General features: G+C 38.4%; 1 protein-coding gene across 1 annotated transcript in view; it reads right to left on the reverse strand.

The window, feature by feature from the left end:
- Window positions 1-2,092: 2,092 nt before the first annotated feature.
- The window catches only part of LOC127655513 (thrombospondin type-1 domain-containing protein 7A), a 156,705-nt gene continuing 134,184 nt past the window's right edge, over window positions 2,093-24,613 (reverse strand). The window contains exons 21-32 of the mRNA XM_052143382.1: window positions 23,026-23,179; window positions 20,901-21,042; window positions 20,368-20,483; window positions 19,584-19,701; window positions 14,236-14,381; window positions 12,501-12,675; window positions 10,820-10,993; window positions 9,724-9,804; window positions 8,144-8,226; window positions 4,478-4,691; window positions 2,371-2,458; window positions 2,093-2,234 (exon numbers count right to left, since the gene is read on the reverse strand). Coding sequence (XP_051999342.1) covers window positions 2,093-2,234; window positions 2,371-2,458; window positions 4,478-4,691; window positions 8,144-8,226; window positions 9,724-9,804; window positions 10,820-10,993; window positions 12,501-12,675; window positions 14,236-14,381; window positions 19,584-19,701; window positions 20,368-20,483; window positions 20,901-21,042; window positions 23,026-23,179 — 1,633 coding nt within the window. The remainder of the gene's footprint in view (window positions 2,235-2,370; window positions 2,459-4,477; window positions 4,692-8,143; window positions 8,227-9,723; window positions 9,805-10,819; window positions 10,994-12,500; window positions 12,676-14,235; window positions 14,382-19,583; window positions 19,702-20,367; window positions 20,484-20,900; window positions 21,043-23,025; window positions 23,180-24,613) is intronic.

Raw genomic sequence — 24,613 nt, forward strand, 5'->3', positions numbered from 1 at the left:
ATGTCCGCATCTCCATCATAAGCCAGTGTCAGGGGTTTCAATCTATTATTGTTTTGTCTTCGCTGAGGTTTCTTTGGCTTTTTGCTGAGGACAAAAAATACATTAATTAATAAATTGTGTAAAATGTTATAATTGGTAAAAATTACTTTTAGACCATGTACACACTGCACCTAAATTCGGATGCCAATCTGTTATTATGTACTCACTCTCATGTCATTCCAAACATTTATGAATTTCTTTCTTTCTCCTTTTGTGTTCCACTGAAGAAAGGAAGTCATACGGGTTTGGAACATTTCATTTTTTGCGTGTACTAATCGCTTTAATCCCATTCTGTAGACGTAGAGTTCTGTCATGTACGAAAGTGACAACTGCATTTTACAACGTCTCAAACTGATGCCCTAAAAGTGGCTAAAGCATATATAATAGTTTAGAGAGAGTCCACTGTTTAAAAGCAACACCTCTGATGGCGGTTTACTTAAAATTACCGGATGATAATATGTCTTTGGTTGCTAATGTTACTTTACATTTAGTATGAGGAATTTGCTGTAGGGGATTCACTCCCGAATCTAAATGTGGTGGTCACTCCCAAAACGCCATAATGCGTTCGTGGCTTATGTGAACTTTGTAACTCTTAAACAATGTATAAAAACAGCATATTGCATTACTGTTACAAATATGAATATGTGAAATTAAATGTTGAGAAACCCAATGATTTTGGTCCCAATGAGAAAATGAAACCGATAAATGAAAAATCATGATGATCAAGGATGAAGCGGTGATGAATAACAGGTTTGTGCTTTATGATGACATCTGATAGGTGATGTCTGACTTCAAAGTATTCACTGTAGATCAGATTGGCAAAGTTTGTTTCCTGCATAATTATGGGTGATTCCCAAGAAAACTCTCAAGAAAATGTCCTTCATGACATTACAGGCTATTTTGCATATAGACAATGAAGCCTATTTTTTAGGGCCATTTAAGGGATAGCTCACCCAAAAATGAAAATGCTCTCATCATTTACTTACAGTCATGCCATCCCAGATGTGTATGACTTACTTTCTTCTGAACACAAAAAGGTTTTTAGAACAATATATCAGCTCTGTAGGTCCATACAATGCAAGTGAATGGTGAGCAGACATTTGAAGCTAATTAATTCAAGTCCGTTTTTACCATAGATCTCCACTTTCACTTTCAATATCAAAAAAGGACTTAATTATTGCTTTGTTTCTTACCAATACCTATCATATCGCTTTTGAAGGCATGGATTAAACCACTGGAGTCGTTTGGATTACTTTTATGCTGCTTTTATGTGATTTTTGGAGCTTCAAAATGTTGGCCACCATTCACTGCATTGTAAGGACCTACAGAGCTGCTACAGAGCAACTTGTGTTGCTTAGAAGAAATAAAGTCATGCAAATCTGAGATGGCATGAGGGTGAGTAAATAATGAGCTAATTTTCATTTTTAGGTGAACTATCCCTTTAAGATTTTTTACACTGTGACATTATTTACATGACAGTTACGCACATTTTACCCTGCAATTCTCATTATTTTATTTTGAAAAATTATATATTATTTAAATTGTAAAGTATTTTGACATCCTATTCTTGGTATTGCCTTTAATTCGAGCTGATTTTAATAATGAAAAAAAATAATAATTGCACAAACGCCTCTTTTTACTGTAATACAGTAAAAGAATGACATTTTACGTTAATAAAAAATCATCATTGAAAACCATAGGAAAAGTAAAAGTAAAACATCTGGATGAGTTACAGTAATGAGAATTGGGGGGTAAAACGTGCTTAAATGTCCTGAAAATAATGTACAAATAAAAACAAATCTTATTGGTTCCAAAAGTGGGCTTTATGTAAAGTAGAATTTCATTTCTACATTTTAATTGATTTGGAGTTACACATGACGTTCCGTGAGAATTACCCTGTGACATATTATCAGAAGAAGGTCTCTACAGTATCTTTTTAGGCAGCCTACCCAAGCAGCTCGATGCAAGTTAACCAAACATTAGTAAGGCACAGATCGGGGCCGAGACACTGAGCAGGTGGGGCTGCGATGTCAGGATCCTGTTTCTCCAGCATTTAACTGGATCTAGACTCTTGACCTGGCTGCTGGCACTCAGGGCAGGTGTATGTCAGTTCATAGGCATCTTGGCCCATCCACACCACCGTACCGTTGGCAGAATCTGGCGTCTCGAGTGAGCGGCGGATGGCACAGTAACTGCTACTCATTATGGATCAGGGATGTATGGATGGATGGATGGGTTAAAGAAAAATAGAAGCAAATGAATGGATGGAGTAAATAAGAAACAAACATGGTGATGATGAAGCAGATGAGACGAAAAGGGCGTTTTTCTTACCATGCAAGGTAAATCATTGACACTATAAAGACCAGGAGGACAAAAACACCAGCCGCCACGCCGTATACCCAAGTCTTCAACTTACCGTCTAAAGAGAGAAAAGTAGTTTGTTATTTATCATGTGCAATTTTGCAGCTTTTCAGTAAAAGTGACATTCAGAACACTCTTCGAAGGAAGGAACTTTAAAGTTAATTTTATCAGATGTTAATGGCGCCTAAATACAATTGGTTCTCACATGTGCCGTGACCAAACGTGATGGACCAATTCAAGTATGAACGATATTTGAGAGATGCAGTAGAGGGGAAGACCAAGTTTTGGTCTGTTCCTCACACAAAGCTATAGTATGGCTTCAGAAGACTTGGACTATAGTACATTAGTCATGTAAATTACTTTTATTTGGCTTTTATGGTCATTTTTGGTCCTTTTGGAGCTGGTCACACATGGTCATTGTATGGTATATAGCTGTCCGAGGATTCTTTAAAAATGTTCCTTTTGTGTCTCAAAGATAAAGGACCATTTGAATTTTTGGGTTTCATATTCCTTCAATACAGGTTTAATATTTTTTTTTCTTTAGCTTTTGATATTTGCCCTTATCATATTTGCAAAGCTTTTCGCCACACAATAATTTAGTTATCCGAGTGCTAGACAACTTTTCGTTTATAAAAAGTCTCTGAAATCAATATTTTCCAATTAGATTTCTTAAAAATGCAAGATATTATAATCAACCAAGTTTTTCTTTGTTTCACCTTAAAGAAAGGGAAAAGTTTCAATAAGGTGTATTTTGAGAAATAATTCACATAAATAATGAATCGTAATTACATTTCTTAAAATATAAAAAGAACTGCTATTAATACCAGGGCACTTTCTAGCTATAAGTGGTATAAGCAGGGCACACATAGCAAGGTTGTGTTTTTATATTTTTACAATTTAATTTTTTTTGTAATTTATTGTTATTTATAGTCATTTATTGTTAATTTGCATAATTATGTATTGCTAATCTATTGTTATTTTTTTTCCATTAATATACTAATATATTCACCGATCAGCCACAACATTAAAACCACCTGCATAATATTGTGTAGGTCCCCCTCGTGCTGCCAAAACAGCGCCAACTCGCATCTCAGAATAGCATTCAGAGATTATATTCTTCTCACCACAATTGTACAGAAAGGTTTTCTGAGGTACCGTAGACTTTGTCAGTTCAAACCAGTCTGGCCATTCTCTGTTGACCTCTCTCATCAACAAAGCATTTCAGTCCACAGAACTGCCACTCACTGGATGTTTTTTGGCACTTTTCTGAGTAAATTCTAGAGACTGTTGTGTGTGAAATTCCCAGGAGATCAGCAGTTACAGATATACTCAAACCAGCCCATCTGGATGCTATTCTGAGATGCGTGTTGGCGCTGTTTTGACAGCACGAAGGGGACCAACACAATATTAGGCAGGTGGTTTTAATGTTGTGGCTGATCGGTGTATATACAGTATAGTCAGGGTTGGGGAGTAACTTAATACGTGTAACTTGATTACGTATTTAAAATAATAAATATTAGTAACTATATTCCACTACAGTTACAATTCAAATAGTTGGTAATCACAATGCAGTTACATTCAAAAAGTATTTTTGAAACACTTTGAAAGAAAGACTTTCTTATGATGCGTTACATTCATACGAGCAGACAGAGAAGTACGTTTGGAGCAGCAGAAATATAAATAAACGGTGTATAAATTGTCAGATGAACATTTAGCTTTAAGCAGAGCCAAAATACTATTTCTAACATAATACATTTCAAATTCATTACATGCAATTTACAGCATGTATTCTGTAATCTGTAGTGGAATCAAAGTAACCCTCCCAACTCTGTATAAAGTTAATACATACAATTTTTTGAAGATTGTATTATGGTGTCATTAGGAGGTAGGACTTTGCTTAGGGCCCCCATATGCTTAGAGACAGCCATGATTAATGCACACAGTTGTACCCCCAAAGATATATTGAAAATGACCAAACTACATACCCAATAATCAACTGGATGGAGCTGTACATTTCATATAATCAGGAAAAGGCTCTTAGTAAAGGAAGCTAACAGCATTTGTGTGATTGATTTACCAGGTCCGTAGGGTTGCAAGTACCAGGTGCGGCCCACTCGGCCTGGCTGTATGGTGGTGGACAGGGTGGGGTTGATGGCTCGGCTGATTTTGACATCAGATTTCTTATCTCCTGCTGTGGGGATCTCCAGCACAGGGATTGGTGTACACTGTTCCAACTGCCCCTCTGCTGTCAACACCTCAGTATAGCCTTCCTCGCATGTGCATAAACCATCCTGCAGGGGGCAGGAAAGTCACACAAATAAACTCATGCTCTATAATTCCACATTCCTCCCATTCACTCACCATTACTACATACTAAAAGTATTTACTTCAGTGGTGATGGGAAAGTACATACTATTGAATACACTGATGAGCTGTATCCGGACCAGTAGACTCCTGTATAAACTGTCTCGGATGTATAGTGACCTTCTGTATTTTTGCCAGGAGACTTTTTCCACACCTGAGTCACATTTGCATTTCTCACCTTTTGAATAAAATGGTCACTACTATTGGTAATTTTTCTCAAACTGGATTGGCTGCCCCTAAACTTAACCTACCCTTAAATCTTGACCGCCATTAGGTCAATGCTTACACTGGCTTTGATTTTATTGGATACAATTTATTTAGCACATCCCCAAATCTTGACAGCCACTGGACCACTGCATGAATTAGCTGTAATTTGATTGGTTAAACTAAAATGTAGCCCAATCTTAAACAACATTTAGCTTATGCCTCTTATTACAGGCTTTTAATCAATGTTGGAACAACATAAACGTTGAGACAAAAATTGGGTTTGAAGATCTTTATTAAAAGGAAAATGTGAAATAACAATAATAAAATATACAGACAACTATCTGAAATACATTGTGAAGCTTCAATTAGAGTTCAGTAAATTAACTGGCATCTGACTCTGTGTCACTTGTCATCACATGAAAGTGATTAATTCCCAGTATAGTGTGGGTCTGCATCAAGTCTGTTCTGTAGCTCCTGGAACAGAGCTTCTCAAAGCTGCTGGTTTTACAACCCACACCATCTTCTTCATCAGAGCATTTCCACGGAATACACAATACTCCAGTGTCTGTCTCTTTTGACCTTGTCTCAAGCAACTGTAAAACACAACAGTCATTTAACCACTGAAAACACCCACTTAAAGAACTCCAAACAACATATGCATCGAAATAGATACATCAACTGTATAAAAGATATTAATGGAGCAATATGTAACAATGACATCAAGCATTTAAAATGGGTACTGCTGTCCAAATTCAAAATATTGGAGAGAGTTGTCTTCCCAGCCCCCTCCTCCCCAGACTCGAAACTCAGGCATGTTGCCAGGTTGAGGACACGCAACAGGAACGAGCATACTGACAATGGCAAACGACGAGCCTTACACTGTAAGCTGATTGGCGAATGTATATGTTTGCAGTGTTTTTATTGTTTGCAAATTATAAACCAGCTCATGTGGATTTTTTATAACTGTTGAAGTTAGCTAGATGTATTGCTGTTTGCCTGCTAACTATTTTCAAATCTGGCAACCCGGGGTGTAAAATACTATTGGGGAATGGGCAGTGGACGGGATCACACAGGCCAAAACACAAACAGAAATTCCGGCCTGGAACGGACATTTCAAAGTAGAATATATTGGCTGTACCATTGTTTTTGGAGGAGCCAATATTTCAACTTAGCAGGTTTCCTAAATCTCTGATAACATATTATGATAGTTTTATGCTTTAGTCCATTACATACATTACATATTGCACCATTAAACTTACTCTTCTCTCTATTTGCCACGATCTTCATTGAGTCTGCATTTTCCAGGATGAAAGTAGGAATGTTTCTTCCTTATAGTCATATTGTAAGTCTTGCAGGATGCTTAAAAGAAATAAAATATTGTTAGCAACAGAAGACTGAATAGGTAAACCAACATATAAATGGATATTAAAAGATTGCAACAACAGTTTGAATGTTACCTTATATAATTTCTGAAAATTCTTGCCGTGTAGGAAAATTATTTGGAGGAAAAGAGGAAACATTATGTGAGCGATTATAATGCAGTTTAAATCAGATGAAGTTAAATACAGTATTGGTATTTAATACAGAATATATAATCTGTTTTACCTGGTTAGTGGATTATTTTAATGAAGATTCTTCTTAGAATGTTGCAGTCTGACAGTCTGTCTGTAGCATCTGTAGGTGTGTTTGAAATGACTCAAGTCTGACCAGAGATCAGAAAGACAACAGTAGTGTGGTGGAGATGTTGGTGTAGTTGGGGGTCAGTCATGAATAGTCAACAATGGGGGAGACCGGGGCTAGTTGCTACACGTTTTACTCCAATAAATATTTCTCAGAGTAGGTTTATTTTTTAATAAGTAAGTATTTTCTGTATAAACACACCTTAAAGCTTTGGCTGCAAAAAACCTGTTGAACACCTCCACGTTATTGCACAGGGAAAAGATACATGTTGCAGCACACATTGACCTAACATGTTGTGGTAAATGTAACATGGATGCACCCTCATCCATACAACATGTTTTTGGGAGCCTTGTGGAGGTATTGAGTTTGCAGGGACTACCTGTGGAACATATTGCAGGCAGATGTGTACTTAGTACTACATCTGTGCAGTTAAGCCAGACAAAAGAGAAGGTATCAGTAGTAATACCACTCTGGACAATGGTTGAGATTTAGGCCTATATGATGCCTAACATTTTCATTTTTTTTTTTCCTTTTTCTCCCAATTTGTAAAATTGCCCAATTCCCAATGTACTCCAAGTCCTCCTGGTGGCGTAGTGATTCGCTTCAATCCGGGTGGCGGAGGACGAATCTCAGTTACGTCCGAGACCGTCAACCTGTGCATCTTATCACGTGACTTGTTAAGCGGAGATATAGCGCTGAGATACGCCCCACCGAGAACGAACCACATTATAGCGACCACGAGCAACCGTGGCTAATTAGGTTGCTTTAGGAGACCCGGATGGATTCACTCAGCATGCCCTGGCATTCAGAACTAGCGAACACCAGGGGTGGTAGCCAGCCAGCGGTAGCACTGAGCTACCCAGGCCCCCCAAAATTTTCATATTTTAGTCTTCTAAGCAACTAAATTGGCCCGGTTGCTAAGGAGGGTAGAGTCACATGGGGTAACCTCCTTGTGGTCGATATAATGTGGTTCTCGCTCTCAGTGGGGCACATGGTGAGTTGTGCAATTAGTTTCCATAAGATCATTTAATTGACATGCACTCAATTGGAAAGCCAGGGCTCCATTGGAAAGTGTTCATGAGCACTCATCTCGTAAACACAATCACTCTGTTTAATTTTCTTGCTAAAGCCAATTTTGACTTATTTGGTGTTTGGTGAGTGTATATTTTAGACCCAGAATCAATAAAGCTACAATTCAGGATTGGGTGAAACATATGTAATAAATTAAGAATAAACCTGTTAACACATATATTGTTCAACCACTAATCTAAATAATGTGAAAGTGTATCCTCCTATATGACTGTGGAGATACCACTCTTCCCTGAATATAGATCTACGTCACCCATAAATTAAATCAAAAGTACATCCTATGACCTTGTGGGGGCTGACTCCCTGTTACAAGATTCATTATGATAATTGCAGTTGGAGCGAGAGTTACAGATACACTGTGCTCTCAGAATTACAGTAATCCCACAATCCTCTTGTGTCTTACCTCTGAGCAGAACGACTCTGGCTTGTCACAAGATGGATCACATGATGGGTCTGACCCTGGCGCCAGGGCTGGAGGGCATCCACCTGTAAGAAAAAGCAGGGTCGAGATCATTTTCAAAGTTTTGACAATATTATAGATACTGTAAGATATTACAGTATACATTAGTATAATTAATACTGAAAATGTTGTTATACTATTGCTATATTTGGAATGGAATACAAATGTACTACTTAGTGAATAGTGTGCACTTTATACTTTCTAAAAAAGATTTTAAACAATGGTATTAGAAAACCAAATCATAGTTTGCTACATGTGTACCTTCCTATCATCTTTGATAAAACAATATGTCAATATGTAACATTTTTAAGTCCAAATAGAGTTGTTAAAAATCATTTGTGATATTACATCGGATTCATTCATTATCAAAATTTAATTAAAGGTCAAGTCGAGCACATTTCATTGTTAGATTCAGTATTTCATGCAGTGTGCTGCACATTGTAAAATACTGCTTATTTTAGCAAATGTAGTACTGTAGGTTATCAAGGTATTGTATACTACAGAAGCCGTGATTTGCAAGGTAAAAAGTAATAAAAACATATTTATTAAGGCGTCTTTGTGCCTTCCTGAGCCTATGTCCTACAAAAAAAAAAAAAAAAAAAAAAGAAGAAAATGAATAAAATAAATAAATACATTTTCCCCTCTGGCAATTTTCCTTTTTCTCTTGAAAAATATTTTCTATCATTTTTTTTTTCAATAGGCAACATATGAAAAAGAAATTATAATAATAATAATCTTACTAGCTAACAATTAGCATGTGGTACCAAACTTGGCCACCAGGTGTCACTATTAGTAAGCATGAAATCTTATGCCAACAAGGTAACAATGTCTATGGTAATTAATCTGTTGATTTATAAATGTATAGTTATAGTACAATAAAATAACAAGAATGTTTAGCAAATCTGAATAAAGAAAGAACTATTTGCATAATGTTAGAATCTGCTAATACATGACATTTCACAATTAAATAAATTTACCCCAGGTTACATATGTTTAATAAATAATAATATTGTAAATTGTGAAAACAGGAGTTATTACTGAATGTTTGATTACCTTCCCACATTCTGTCACCTTGTCAGCATAAGATTTCATGCTCACTGATGACAAAATTTCTTTTTTTATTTTTACAAATATTTTTTTTTTAAAAGAAACAACATTTAAAAAAAAAAAAATATTAATAATAATAATTCTGCCGGAAAATAGATCAATAATAATGGAGATTTGTTTTTAGGACATGGGCTCAGGAAGCCCTTAAGGCACAAAAAAAAAGAAAAAGAAAAAAATCACCAAGTAACAATTTATTTTTAACCTTGCAATTCAGGGCTTCCATAGTATACCTGTTCTTTAGTAAAGGAGTAGTAAGAGTAGTATGTTAGTATGCTATTCCGAACCTAACCTTTGTCTTTCCAAAGGGACTCGGAAGTTCTATACTGAACTGGTATCTGCGAGTACAAATGCTTCATGTACAACTAAGCTATTCATTCATGTGACTTATGGAGATGTCAGGTAATGCGATAGAGCACCTGTAACGTTTATTCCATCAGAACGTTCACACCAGATCAGCATAGAATCGCCCATCCACCTGTACTCATAACACTCTCCACCTAAAAGGAAAATTAACAGAGTAAATTAATATACTGCCGCCACATGCAGCGGACAGTGGTTAATCTTTGGTCAAACTATTATTCACAAGTCCTTTCCTGCCCCTAAGTAATGGTCTTGTCATTAAAAATGCTTCCACATTGAACTACTTAAATGATTAAAAAAACATATCCTTATAAAATCACTCATACTGATTAGAAATGGTAGGGTAACTATTTATTTATTTAATAATGCTTGCAATTGCTGTTTTACTATATTTATTCTGTTATTTTGAAATTATGTACTTTGTTGTTTGTTTATTTTATATTATGCTATGAGTTTTTATTTTACATTTATTTCATTCTACTCAGTGTTGTGCTTATTTTCTGTGCTTTTATTTATAAGCGAGTGTATATTTGCATATACGTACAGTATATTTATGTATAAAAGCACATTACAAATAAAATGTATTATTATTACTACATTTTGTTAAACTACAGTCAAGCTACCCTTTTAGTTGTTACCCTTCTAGGAAGAACAGTAGATAGCTGCACACTACAGGTTACTAGGAATTTAAGCTATTTAAGGGGGCAATATTTAATTAATAGCACTGGATTTAACTTAATTTTACAATCTGAGCAGTACTTATCTGATATTAAAAACAATGAGGATCCCAATTTAGATGACAGCATTAAACTTGATCAAATGAGCTTATAAATGTGCACTAAATCTATATAATAAACCTAGAAACTGTATTTATTAAACTCTGTCAAAAATCAGCAATTTAGCGTTTTGTCACACAACATCGCTATTTAATGGGAAAAGTATCTTGTTACTGGAAAAACGACTTTTGAAAGTAAAATAGTGTAATTAGTATCGTCACTTCTATTAGTTAGTTACTCCCCAACACTGTTAATAATCAATGTGCAAAATCAGATGATGTAAAAGGTATTTATTCTGAAAATCCTCCATACTTAACATCAAAGAATTGGTTGTTATGTCTATATGCAAATGAGAGAGTAGGAGAGTTTATCTCACTGGTACAGGGCCGGGCCTGCCACTCCTGATCGGGGCACTGAGCAATGTTCTCTGGTTCCTGGGCAAAGACGGCACGCGAGCGGACCTGGACAGGACTGAAGTCCAAACGCTGGCCCTTCACACACACACTCTGACATGAGCTCCAGTCGGACCACTCCATCAGATAACAGTCACCTGAGTGGAGGGACAGGAGAGCCGTTCATAGGATAGCTGCCCACTTACCAACTTACCAATGTTATAGCTGGTTCACACTGCAGCTTATTCTGGCCAAGAATTGCCCACTTAAACAGGAAGTGACAACCTGACCGATATCCAAAACGAACAACCACAGTTGGATATCAACTGGATAACAAAATGGGGTGCAGTCGCTGAAATCTCCCCTTTCAGTCACATTCATCACTTAGAAACAGAAGAGATGTGTTCAATAAAACAAGCAGCGATTACACTGCATTGTTATTTAAATAACATGTTAGGGGCTGTTCAGACCGAACGTGTTCTTGCGTTTAAAAAAGATAAGACATGGCACAAAGAATTGAACAGAACGCAGGTGTCTCAAGACATTTCTTTTTTTTTTTTTAAGTTTAAGTTCTTTTAACATGAGGTGTCTTAAAAAGTGGTCCTGTGCAAAATGCTGAAAAGACAGTGACCCGCTGTGGAACGGTACATTTTTATAGAAAGTAACATGTTAGGGGTCATCCGGACAGAATTGAGATGACTTTTTAAAAGATGAAGTTCTTGTAACATGACATTCGTCTTAAAAAAATGTGATGGTCCAGCACAAAATGCTAAAAAACAGCAGGACACAAATGTAACTTCTATGGAAATGAATGTATTACAGGCTGTTCAGACCGAATGTATTCTTGCGTTAAGAAAAGAAAATGGAACAGGTGTCTTGGAACACATTTGAATTTTTTTTTTTTTAATTTACACGACTATGCCATCCATGATGTGAAAAACTTTCTTTCTTCTGCTGAACACAAACAATGCAAATGAATGGGTACCAAATTATGAAGCTCCAACATGTCCTTTTTTTACTTAAAATTCTCATCCCTGCCAGTAGGTGGCGATATGCATGAAGAATGCAAATTTCCAAAAACAAAAGAAGAAGAATGTAAAAATGAAAGTTGAGATTGATGGTAAAAGGACTTAAATATTGATTTGTTTCTCACCTACACTTTTCATATTGCTTCTGAAGACATGATTTAACCACTGGAGTCTTATGGATTACTTTTATGCTGCCTTTATGTGCTTTTGGAGATTCAATAATTTGGTACCCATTCACTTGCATTGTGAGGACATACAGAGCTGAACTATTCTTCTAAAATCTTCGTTTGTGTTCAGCAGAAGAAAGAAAGTCATACACATCTGGGATGACATGAAGGTGAGTAAATCATGAGAGAATATTTATTTTAGGGTGAACAATTTCTTTAAGCCTCAGCGTGACAAACACAATGCAGGTGTCTCGAGGTGTGTTTTGAAGTCTGAAGTTGTTTTAACTTGACACAGATCTTAAAAACGTGGTGGTCCTGCTCAGAACACTAAATAAACAGCGAGACAAATAGTCAAAGAAACATGCAAGTTTAATGCAAGTCTAAATATTATTTTTTTTTCTTTCTGTCATCGTTTGTATGCAATGACTACAACCGTAACTTAAAAGTTATCAGATTATGTAAAACATTACCAGGGCAAGGTAAGGTGCAAGTCTCCTCCAGAACAATGTTTTTATCCCCATCGACGGCCTGTTCCAGTCCAGCGCAGAGCTCCTCATCTACAATGCTGCTCCGCCCGTCGCTGGAGCCATCCGAAACAAAGCAGGACAGGTTGCGGAAACGCAGGCCCACCCCGCACACCACCTCCTACACACACACACACACACACACACACACACATGTTGTGTTTCCATGTTTTATGACTTTCCATAGACATAATGGTTTTTATACTGTACAAACTTTATATTCTATCCCCTAAACCTAACTCTACCCCTAAACCTAAGCCTCACAAAAAACTTTCTGCATTTTTACATTTTCAAAAAACATAATTTAGTATGATTTATAAGCTGTTTTCCTCATGGGGACCGACAAAATGTCCCCACAAAGTCAAAAATTTCGGGTTTTACTATCCTTATGGGGACATTTGGTCCCCACAAAGTGATAAATACACGCTCACACACACACACACACACACACACACACACACACACACACACACACACACACACACACACACACACACACACACACACACACACACACACACACACAGGTTTCAGATGTGTGGCGCTGAGCAGTCACAAACACTTCCTAACTCCAAAGATCAAAAGAAGGACTGAGACAGTGTGAGATCAGAGAGAATAAGAGAATAAAAGATGAGAATAAAAGAGAGGTTGAAAAACAAAGTGTTCAGAGTGCATGCTGTTGAGTGATTGATGTGTTTAGCTTCAAGTATTGCTCAACTGTTCAATGCAATTCAATAAACATTAAAACGTTTGAATCTAATGAGCCACCTTGGAGCTCAGCAGAACAAAAAAACAAGAGAGCGAATGGAATAAAATATGATCTTTGTAACAAACTTTACAATAAGGTTCTCTACATTAAACATGAGTTCATGCATTAGGTGTATAAACAATTTTTTACATATGAGATTGTACATTATGAGTTCATAATGCATTAACTAATGTGAACATATACCTATGTGCAAGTTTGACTATGTGCAAGCATAAATACAATTTGAGAGCTACAGCAGAGGGGAAATTCATGTTTCTGACACAAAGCAATTGTGCGTCTGAAGACTTGGAATATAGTGCAAAAATCGTATGGACTACTGTTATGGTGCATTTATGGTGCTTTTTACCTGATGGGAGATTCAAATTCTATCATCGTTTACTCACTCTCATGTTGTTCAAAAACCATATGGCTTCTTCCATGGAACTCACAAGGTGAAATACCCTGGCCATTTGTTCCCCAGTATGGCTTCAGAAGACTTGGAATGCAGTGCATGAGTCGTACAGACTACTTTTACAATACATACATTAAGATTTTTTGGCATTTTGCAGCAAGATAGCTTCAACATGAACTACATTCACTTTCATTATATACAAAAGACTGGCCAGAATATTTATAAAAATCATGTTCTACAGAAAAAAAAGAAAGTCATAGTGGTTTAAAATGACATAATGTGCGTAAATATTGGCAGAATTTCTTATTTTTTTTGGTGAACTACCCCGTTAACAGTCACTCTCTACTTCTATTGTATGCAAAAGAGCAACCTAGACATTCTGCTAAATATCTTCTTTTGAGTTCCATGTTAGACAGAAAGCCATAAAGGTTTGGAACAACGTGAGTAAATGATATTTTCATTTGCAGATTAACTCTTCCTTTATCCACCACAGCAAATAAGAGAATGAGAGGAAGATAGACCTCCACTCGGCACTCTGACCAGGGACCGTACTGCCATTTGTAACAGGGTCGCACGGGGCACGGTTTCCACTGCTCCATCAGGGATGGACACGGCCTCCCGTCTCCCTGAGATGCCTGTACCACTGTCCGTTTCCGCCACATCTTCCCTAGAGGATAAAGACACATAATACATGGAAAAATACATTTGAGACATATGTTCAAGGCAATTTAAGAGACATCACCATCAATTAGACTAATAATAACCTTATTTATGGCTGATGATATTCTTAAATTAATAACTCAGTGTGATTATCAAGCAGTAAATATGAACCCATCTACTGTAAATGAAGACATGCTTCTCTGCTTTATGTATCAAAAAATGTATATTCAAACTATATCTTCTCCTATAATTAGTGTGTGTTATTGAAATAAAAACACCAACTCCTTGTCTTGATAAGGCTAATTTCATAGCTAACATTTTATGTATTCTAAAAACACACAATCAAATATTAGTCACACTTTTTGCATAATTTGGCAAAATTACAGCTTGATTATAAATGATGCCCCCCAAAAATATTCTGCTCATAAGTGAAATTTAACTTTCATTTTCTTTGTTTTCTTCAAACGTCACTAGTCTAATATTTCATTTCAAGCATTCTCTTCACGGAGGCTTTTGTTGACTTGGTTAACACGTATACTAACTGAAAAACCTTATTTGGGGCAAAATTATTTGGTGTGGTAGAAATGATGCCACAACTGTGGGACAGTCTTATTTTTTTTAAATAACAGAAATCATTTTCAAACATTTCTATTGAAATGTTTTGTTTATTTCAGTCTTCGTGTAGATTTGTGTAATAATTAGAATTTTCATAGCTTAATATTGAAAGTCTGTGTCTGGGACAAGACTAAAACAGCTACATCTGTACATAAAAGGCATTTGAAAAGTACCAAAAATAAATAATGAAGGCATGGTGAAATGTTTTCAAGTCAGTTTTAATGTGACCTTCATATAACAAAAAGAAAACAGCTGAAATCTGTTTGTTTATTAACGATCAACTGCTGGGATATGAAATTGCCTGAAGTTGAAGAAACACCCAGTTATGTTTCTTTCAGGAACATAAGTGACAAGTAAAATGTAATTTCTTTATAGAAGTTTCCAATGCCTTTTTTAACAAGATGAGAATCACTATTGAGAATACTGGTAATTACAATAAAACTTCAAATCAAAACATCTGTAAACACACAGTGATGAAAATAAGGGGGGAAATGTGTGTTACTGCCATGAAAATAATGCAAAAAATAGGTTCCATTTATTTTTTATGAACATTGAAATATTTCTTTCATGTTTTAGTGAGATTCACCCATATTGAAGACTGTATGTATTTGTAGGTTTGTCTTTGTGCACACATCATGGCATCTACAGTATGTCTAAAGGCCAAGGTATATTTCACTTTGCACGTTCCGTTCCGTCTCGCACACAGCTTTGAAAGTATACCTCAAGCGGATGAGCGCGAATGGACATGTTCGACACATGCGCAGTACAATTGCTTTGTTATATGCTACCTGACGTTACAGGGCAGCACCGAGTCATGTAATTTACAGGATATCCACTCAGAAGTATAAAGAAGAAGAAAAACTGAGGATCTGCCATTAGAGGAAGCAAGAACAGCATCAACGAAACGATGTTGAAGGATATGTTCTTCGACTACTGCTTGATGGTACCGCCCAACTGTGCGTATTGCCACCTAGTGGACTCATCTATCGCAACAGTCAAACTTGCGCATGCGCATTTGTCCGTGCATAGTCCGCACGGACAGAAGAATCGAACACTGTGCGTGGACATCTGCGGACACACCTGATGACGAAATTACGTCACACGGACAGGCGAAGTATACTTTGGGTATGCACGTTGCGGATCGCTCCACACACAATATGTGTGATGCAAATTGCGTCACATATTTTCTTGACTTTTGCACGCGGCCCTCGGCTGTGTAAGTCGTCTGTGCAAGCATTGGCCATTGACTGTAAAAGAATGGGCGAATTCCAATCAAAAGTGATTATCCCTATGCCCTACTCACTCTGAAGGACAGAGCTCTTTATGTGGGCACCCTTAAGGGAGCATTGCCCTTCTCAGAATTCTTTTTTCCTAACATTTATTTGGAATGACCCTTCTTGTGGCGTTCTGTTCGCACAGTGCCCTTCAAGGGCGCAAAAATGCCATTTGGAAAACGGCCATCGTCACAAAGCAGCTGTAGTGCGCATGCGTCGCACGTGTTCCTATTGGTCCGTGGTCAGAAAAGTATCCGCTGTGTTCAGACCAGAGGAGGTGAGAGCGTCAAAATTCGCTCTGGCTGCCCTGCCAACAACGCTATGGAAGGTTCGTAGAAGCTCTAACATAGTTGAAATAGGTGGCAGCGTTTATTCGGAATGCTTGGTTTTGTGAACTACATTTAAAGGGGCCGCAAAACATCCAGACATGGCGTAAAGGGATCAATGGAAAGGAGGAGGCGAGAACCGGCTTGTCAATATAAATAATAGTTTAATATAAAACTTAAACAAAAGACAAACACACATATGACGGACATGTCCGTAAACGATCTCTCTCTCCCGCACGATCCTCTGCAGTCGACCTTTATCCCTCTAGGGAGGCTGGATTAGTCTAATACGGGACCCGGTGTGTAGGATCACGACCCGGCCCCGCTCTCCGCCCTGCCACACATGGATATCTTTTTGCCGACCTATCACAAGTAGCGTATATCCTCATGAACTCTTTTAAATGTGAAAGTAAGAAATAGATCGCTAAAATTATGGTTGAAATAAAATACATATATCCCTGAAAGCAAACAGACAGATCGTACATTACAGGAAAATCCCGCCACGGCAATAATTAGTTTCTCCTCCACTATTGTTTGGTGGGAACCAAAGTTTACACTGTTGTGTTCTCTAGACTTCACTAGAGCGGAGCACTTCTATATTCCAATAGGTTGCCACCGAACCGCGTCAAAGCTCATTACCATAATGTTGCCCGCACTTGAACTTTCCTCTGATGGCCAAAACGGCCAAGACGCGTGCCGGCCACGGATGCGCTGCTTCTCGTCGCCGAGAGACGCTGGCTGCCATAGAAAATGAATGACTTCCGGTCGATTTGACGCTCTCGACGCCTCTGGTCTGAACGCACCACCAGAAAGGCAACGCGGTCGGCTGGGCGCGATCCAGAATGCCCAAAAACAAAGTATACCTGGATGTTTAGACAGCATAAACGTGGAGAATAAAAGTGTGATTAACTATTATTATTAAGTCAGTAATTTGTAAGTCAGACTTGAGTCTGTTGACATTTCATTTATTGCATTTTCCTCTCCTGTGCACTGCGATATTATTACAGCTCTCTGCAACGACACGCACATTTCCTTAATTTATTATTTGCCTTATATTTACATGACAATGTGCCAGATCTCTGAATGGGTTTAAATTAAAGTGGCTATAGCCTCTACTCCTAACCCTACTCCTAGAAGAAAATCTTTTGTATTTAAAAAACAACAACAATTGGAATTTATTCTTTTAATCTGTATTAAGGCAGTACAACCTTTTTTGTGAGAATCACCCATACACAAATCATCTTGCAGTTTCTAGCTGAAGACATGACTGTGTTAGATAACCTGCTACAGTAGCTCATCCCACATGTATTTAACACAAAACAGCACACAATACACTACCCCTCTCATTTTCCTCTCTTCTACCTTATCTTGGAAGTACTTGGCAGACAGACTGTCAGTGTCTGTCTATGGCTGGTTCCATCAGTATTCGTTGAGCAGTACTATTTCAGTCAGTACAGTATTTCATCTCATAATTCAGAGGTCTCCTCTGCTACTGTTTATCTTTCCACATATATATTTTCACTCTCTGCATTGATGACACCTTGAACCGAATATTGCCCGTGCCTGCCATTAACAAACACATTTAAAGGCTACTTCACCCAAAAATGAATGTTCTGTCTCAGCATAGTCGCATAATGTTTAAACTTCCGTGAAACACAAAGATGATGTCCGAGCTGCTCTTTTCCATACAACGAAAGTGGATGGTGATTTATACCGCCAATCTCCAGATATGGACAAAAAAGCACCATCATAGTAGTCCATATGACTTGAGAACTATATTTCAAGTATTCTTAAGTCATACAAGAGCTTTGTGTCAAGAACAGACCGAAATAAAGTCGCTGAAACTCTTCCCCCCAACAGAGCTCATTTGCAGTTGTGAATACACATACTACTTGCAAAATCACAATTGGTCATGTGACAAACAAAAACCATTTGACAGATCAAACTATCTAGATCAACCTGGGCAACCTAGATCAACACACCTAATGGTGACTAAATATAAATATAACCTGCCACACAGCGTGGCTGTTTGCATTCCAATAGTCTGATAGAAACACAGAAATTAAAGACAAACTGTGGCCCAAACTGCATGTTTTCAATGGTGTTACTACAGTAAAGTGGCGTAAATGTAGTAACCAGTTAAGGCCCAGATATACTTCATACAAAATTGAAGAATGAATGCATATGACATCATTTAGAGCAAAATCTGGCCAAAAAGAAGGTGTTTTATGATTTGTTTTGTTTTGTTACAGCTTGCCTGGGCGAACTATTAGGAAAACTTCTAACCCTACTTGCTGCCATTGGTGCACGTCATCGGTAGGTGTGACCTGAAGCTCCACCTACTACTTGGTTTATGTTTTTCAGTCAGTATTCAACATGAACACACCGGCGTGCAAGACCATGTCATGCAAATTTTTCTACTATAGGAAATAAAATCTACTCAAATACTCTCAAGTGCCCATTCAATCAGTTGGTAGAGCGTGTCGGCCAATAATCGCAGGGTTGGTGGTTCGAATCCCGGCCCACACGTCTCCACATGCCGAAGTGTCCTTGGGCAAGACACTGAACCCCAAGTTGCTCCCAATGGCAGGCTAGCACCTTACATAGCAGCTCTGCTGCCATTGGTGTATGAATGTGTGTGTGAATGGGTGAATGAGACGCAGTGTAAAGTGCTTTGAATACCTTTAAGGCTTAAAAAGGCGCTATATAAGTGCAGACCATTTACCATTTATGTATTCTGCCCATTAACACTCTTTTATCTACCACTGAGATTTGTACACTACGGCAGAATATAGTGTATGAGTCGTATAGACTATTTTCATGATCGTTTTATGGTGTTTTTGTCCTTTCTGACAACATGGCAGTATAAATGACTATCCACTTTCCTTGCATGGAAAAGAGCAGATTGGACATTCGGTCTAAAAAATGTTTAGCTAAACTTTTCCTTAGAACAGTGAGGAATCATACATATTTTTGTCCAATATTTGGCATTACCTTCGAGGCCACAGGTCTGGGAGCAATCAGACCACGCCGACCAATCAGAGAGCTGGCAGTTGATTGGACACTCCACCGTACAGGAAGCATTCATCAGCCACTTCTTCTCTAAGCCCAGCTGTGGGGGAAAACAAGATACTCATTTAATTCGCTTTCTTTAGCATTCATGAGAAATACTCACTTCACAATCCAGCTCTGACACAAGGGCTTAAATCTATTCGATTAGATCATCTGAAATCATTTTGATTTGATAACACTGCAACAGACAGGTAGCTGTTATTTTTCATTTAAGTATTACCTTGTTTCTCCTAAAAAGAGAGAGATTTGAGATCACTGGGGCCTTCAGCAAAAGTCTCCAATTGCTCTCCATTTAATCTTATTACTGTCTAGGAGAAACAACTGAGTAATGACATTTTTGCCATTTTTCTTCCCCAAAGGGCAGGCTCTCTGCACTACTCCGATGTAAAGTGGAACTGCTTGAAAACTGGATTACAGGGTTAATACACAGTACCATGGAACTGATTCACACACAGGGTCCAATTAAAATGACCAGAGCTGTCAGACTTTGTCTGATATTTTGCCATCTCTGACTCACATTAATCCACAACTTTATACGGCACAAAATAACCTCACTTTTGCACCCATTGGCTCATCATAACATCATATTCTAAAAGAGCAAAAGATACTTATTTTGCTGCTTTTCAAACACAGTTTTTTCCCTTAAGGAAATGCAAATCTAGTGCTAGGCTCTAAAGCTGCTTTATGTGTAAACTAATGTACAAACCTCTTTGCAGAACTTCAGGTCAACAGACTTGCCATCACTTCTAACGCAGTCCAACATCCTCGTCTTGACACCAATTCCACACACAGCATTGGCACTTAATTGGCATGTGCTCCAGTCTAAGAAAACACACACACACACACACACACACACACACACACACACACACACACACACACACAGATATTATCCAATGGGCTCTCATTAAACTACAAGTTTAGGTCAGACGTTGCTCATGTCTTTTTCTAGAGAAGATTGTTTGAAGAGTGTTTTGGCTCCATAAATGAACAACACTGCAGCGTTTTGTTTTAACGATCTTGGGAGGTTATCGTCAATGAATTCTGGCCAGAAGGAAACAGCATTTCCAATAATGATGGTCACTTTTAAATTATGCACACGCACAGTCTAAAATATTTTAATGGAACTGAGGCAAGAAAAAGGCAATACAATACGAGCTTTTGAGTTTTAATGTGCAGACAAGGACTAGCAAGAAAAACTAAAGGCAGCCAGACAAACGTTTGCAGTGTGTGACTTGCCTGTGATGTTGTAACTGTAGTGAAAACAGTTCCGGTTCAGAAGGCAAGGCTCGGTCTGCATGCTAGCCGGACAGTCTTCTCCCTCTTTAGGTAGACGCAGGGCAAACGCTGTCCTCTCCCGGTCACCTCTTCCAGTGCAAGGCTTTAAAAGACACAGGAAACCCAGAGAGTACTGTTAACTCGTGTCAGTAGGCAGATAACTCCAAAAACACATTTACAAGCTCGCAAGCAACATAGACAACCGAAAAACGTGTTCATATTTCATATGAAATATGTAGTTCATAGTTCAAACTCCTCAAGCTGTTTGTTTACTGTCGAACTAGTGAATCTCAACGGCCTGCTGTAATTTTTATGCCATTATTTAGACTTCAAAGTCTTCTAGCTTTCACTGAGGTCATGAAAGCCCAGGATAAAATGAAGTCCCCATTGGCATAACCCAAATGAGGAGATTTGCAGAGAGAGAGAGAGAGAGAGAGAGAGAGAGAGAGAGAGTGTGAGGCTGCACACCTCAGTAATAAGTTCTCAGTTATGTTTCATTTAAATATCAAATTTATCTCAGATGTTTCTCCTACAAATCCTTCTAAAAAAATAGACAGAAATTATATACAGGAAGTTAGAGGTATACAGTAAATGATAATTTGGTCTGGGGAGAATTTGATGAGAAATGTTTGATACTGGTGTTTGATTGCAGATTTTATATTTGAAAATCTAGGAGACACTTGGGGAGAAACATCTGAGACGCATCAGACTCCAAGACTTCGTCTCAATTTTTTCTCAATTAAATTCCCTTGTTGTTTGGGAGAAACAATTGAGGTACTTAAGAAATTGCATTTGTAATTATTATGTTTAATGTTTACTAAAGCTGTCCATAGGTTGCTGAAATGTGCCTCTGCATATATATGTTTTTCTTGTTAAATGTAGTGAATTCGGTCTTCATATGTCCAGTCCGAATTTCAAAGGAAAGAAAGGACCTAATTTATAAGTAAATTAGCCTTTAAGAAGCAGGGCTGGGAATTATAGCAAAATTACCTTAAAAAGGTGATTGTTTTCCAATAATTTCAGCTAAACTGCCAAATCCTGTAGATTAAAGATGTTTAATGCAGCAAGTAAAATACAATACAAATCTACATAAAGGATCCATTTGCTCAACCTCATTCTATCCCAGATGTTTATGATGTTCTTCTGTTGAACACAAATGAAGATTTTTAGGAGAATATCTCAGCTCTAATGCAGGTGAATGGTAACCAAAACTTTGATGCTCCAAAAGGCACGTAAAGGCAGCAGAAAAGTAATACAACAGACTCCAGTGGTTTAATCAATGTCTTCTGAAGCAATCCAATCATTTTTGGGTGAGAACAGACCAAAATATAACTCCTTTTTCACTGTACATCTTGCCATTGCAGTCTCAATGCACCATCGTGATTTCAAGCTCGATTACACTTCCTAGTGCGTGACGCATGCACTGAGTGCTAGATGACGCTACGAAGTGTAATCGAGCTTGAAATCATGATCGCCAAGGAGATTGTTGATGTCAAGATTTATAGTGAAAAAGGAGATATATTTTGGTCTGTTCTCACTCCAAACCGATTGGATTTCTTCAGAAGACATGGATTAAACAACTTGAGTTTTATGGATTACTTTTATGCTGCTATTATGTGCTTTTTGGATCTTCAAAATTTTAGTCACCATTCACTTCCATTATTTGAACCTACAGAGCTGAAATATTCTTCTAAAAATCTTTGCTTTGGTTTTCTGCAGAAGAAAGAATGTCACATCTTGGAAGGCGTGGGGGTGAGTAAATGGTGAGAGAATTTTTTTTTTTGGTGAACTAATATATATATTAAGGTATATTTAGGAACAAAAGTGATTTATTTTTGTTTGTTTTTTAATGTGTTTTTTTTTTCATTCTTATGAAACATGGAGTAACATTGTGAGTGATGTATGCAGTTATGAAATCAGAGACCCTTGCCTCGATTAGATGGGATTAAAGTGGTCACAGTAGATGCACGGTAAAACCAGTTGTAAACGGTGATCTGTCTCAGCTGACCACTAGTGAATGGATAACCCAGAACAAATGTTAATATCAGGTGTAACGGGGGCTAAATGGATTAGAGGTAACCCTCACCAGGTCACATGGGGTCCATGGACTCCAGTCGGACAGCACGCAGTCCTCGGGGCAGGGCAGCCGGCTCTCCCTTGTGCCCAGCGGCATCTCTTCTGGATCACACAGATAGTCTTCCATAGCATCAGTGGGGCCGTCCACTGTGTTAAACATACACCTGGAAGTCCAATAAAGACGAGTACAGAGCAAAATTACATTTAGAAGATTTAGAAGATTATCATTGATTCCTAGATTTGTTTTTACTCCAGACCTCTGTGTGGTGTATATTCAGTCAATTTTGGACCATTTACACATCTATGCCTATTTCATATTCAGAAACTTGGCAGGGGCTTGAACACTCACTTCATATGCAACAAGATTAAATATTTTAGTACTCAAGTTTGTTAACAAAAACAGATTGTTTAATTCAAAAGAGGTCAGAGAGAGGAAAATTGCCATGAAAAACTGAATTACGACAAGAAACGTATCGGTTACATAACGTAACCTCGGTTCTCTCTAGATGAGGGAACGAGTATTGCATAAGCTAGCTTACGCTACGGGAAAGATTCATCTTTTCTGAGATATTGAAGCCAAAAAATTATCTTTAATTTTTGTATCCATTGTCAACGCAGTGCGGCAGCTGCAGACCTTGAGCGGGCTAGCTAGCGAGCTCATAGGTTGCTCTGCGACAACTGCTGCAGCCTATAGACGAGCTTGGGCGAACTCGCATCCAATGAGAGGCGTCCGCGCGCTCACTGCATCAAAGCCCGCCAAAATGGGCGTGACTAGAGTGCATATAAGCGTAGTTCGTAGGCTGGAACCCTGGTTTTCATTGACTGAAGCGAAAGTCGCTCGTGGCGCGAGCACGGCCGGCTACGCAATACTCGCTCCCTCATCTAGAGAGAACCGAGGTTACGTTAGGTAACCGATACCTTCTCTTACGAGAGGTTCTCTCAGTATATGCGTAAGCTAGCTTACGCTACGGAACCCATTGTCAACGCCGTCGCGCCAAGCATCCACTGTATGAGCCCCAGGGAATTAAGGGGGACCCGGGGAGCCCTTCTGAGTGGGGAAATAATATTTGGCCGGCAAGAATGCGGGTCATTGATTGTGTAATACATAAGCACATAGTGGGAAGGAACGACAGTGCGGCGGTGCCGGTCTGTGTGGAATGTGTCCCATCAGTGCAGCTCACCAGGGAGCTGTAGCGTATTAAACCGCTAGTAGTTTTGCCTGCAGAGCGGGCACTTCCATATTGTAAAATCTGACAAAGGTGGAGGGGGAAGTCCATCCCGCTGCCACACATGTCGTGAATGGAAATCCCGCTGGACCATGCCCACGAGGATGCCATGCCTCTAGTGGAGTGAGCCCTAATGCCCTACGGGCATGGCAGGTCTTTTGACGCGTATGCAGCAGCAATAGCGTCCACTATCCATCTAGATAGTGTCTGTTTCGAGGCGGCGAGACCTTTGGTGCGCCCTCTGAACGAAACGAAAAGCTGCTCAGAGCGTCTGAAAGCGGCGGAGCGCGCAGTATACAATCTCAGTGCTCTGACCGGGCAAAGGAGATTGGCGTCGCGTTCGCTATCGGGTGCTGGCAGCGCCGATAGGGA

Source organism: Xyrauchen texanus, chromosome 15 (genome assembly GCF_025860055.1).
Source record: "Xyrauchen texanus isolate HMW12.3.18 chromosome 15, RBS_HiC_50CHRs, whole genome shotgun sequence".
Lineage (NCBI taxonomy): Eukaryota > Metazoa > Chordata > Actinopteri > Cypriniformes > Catostomidae > Xyrauchen > Xyrauchen texanus.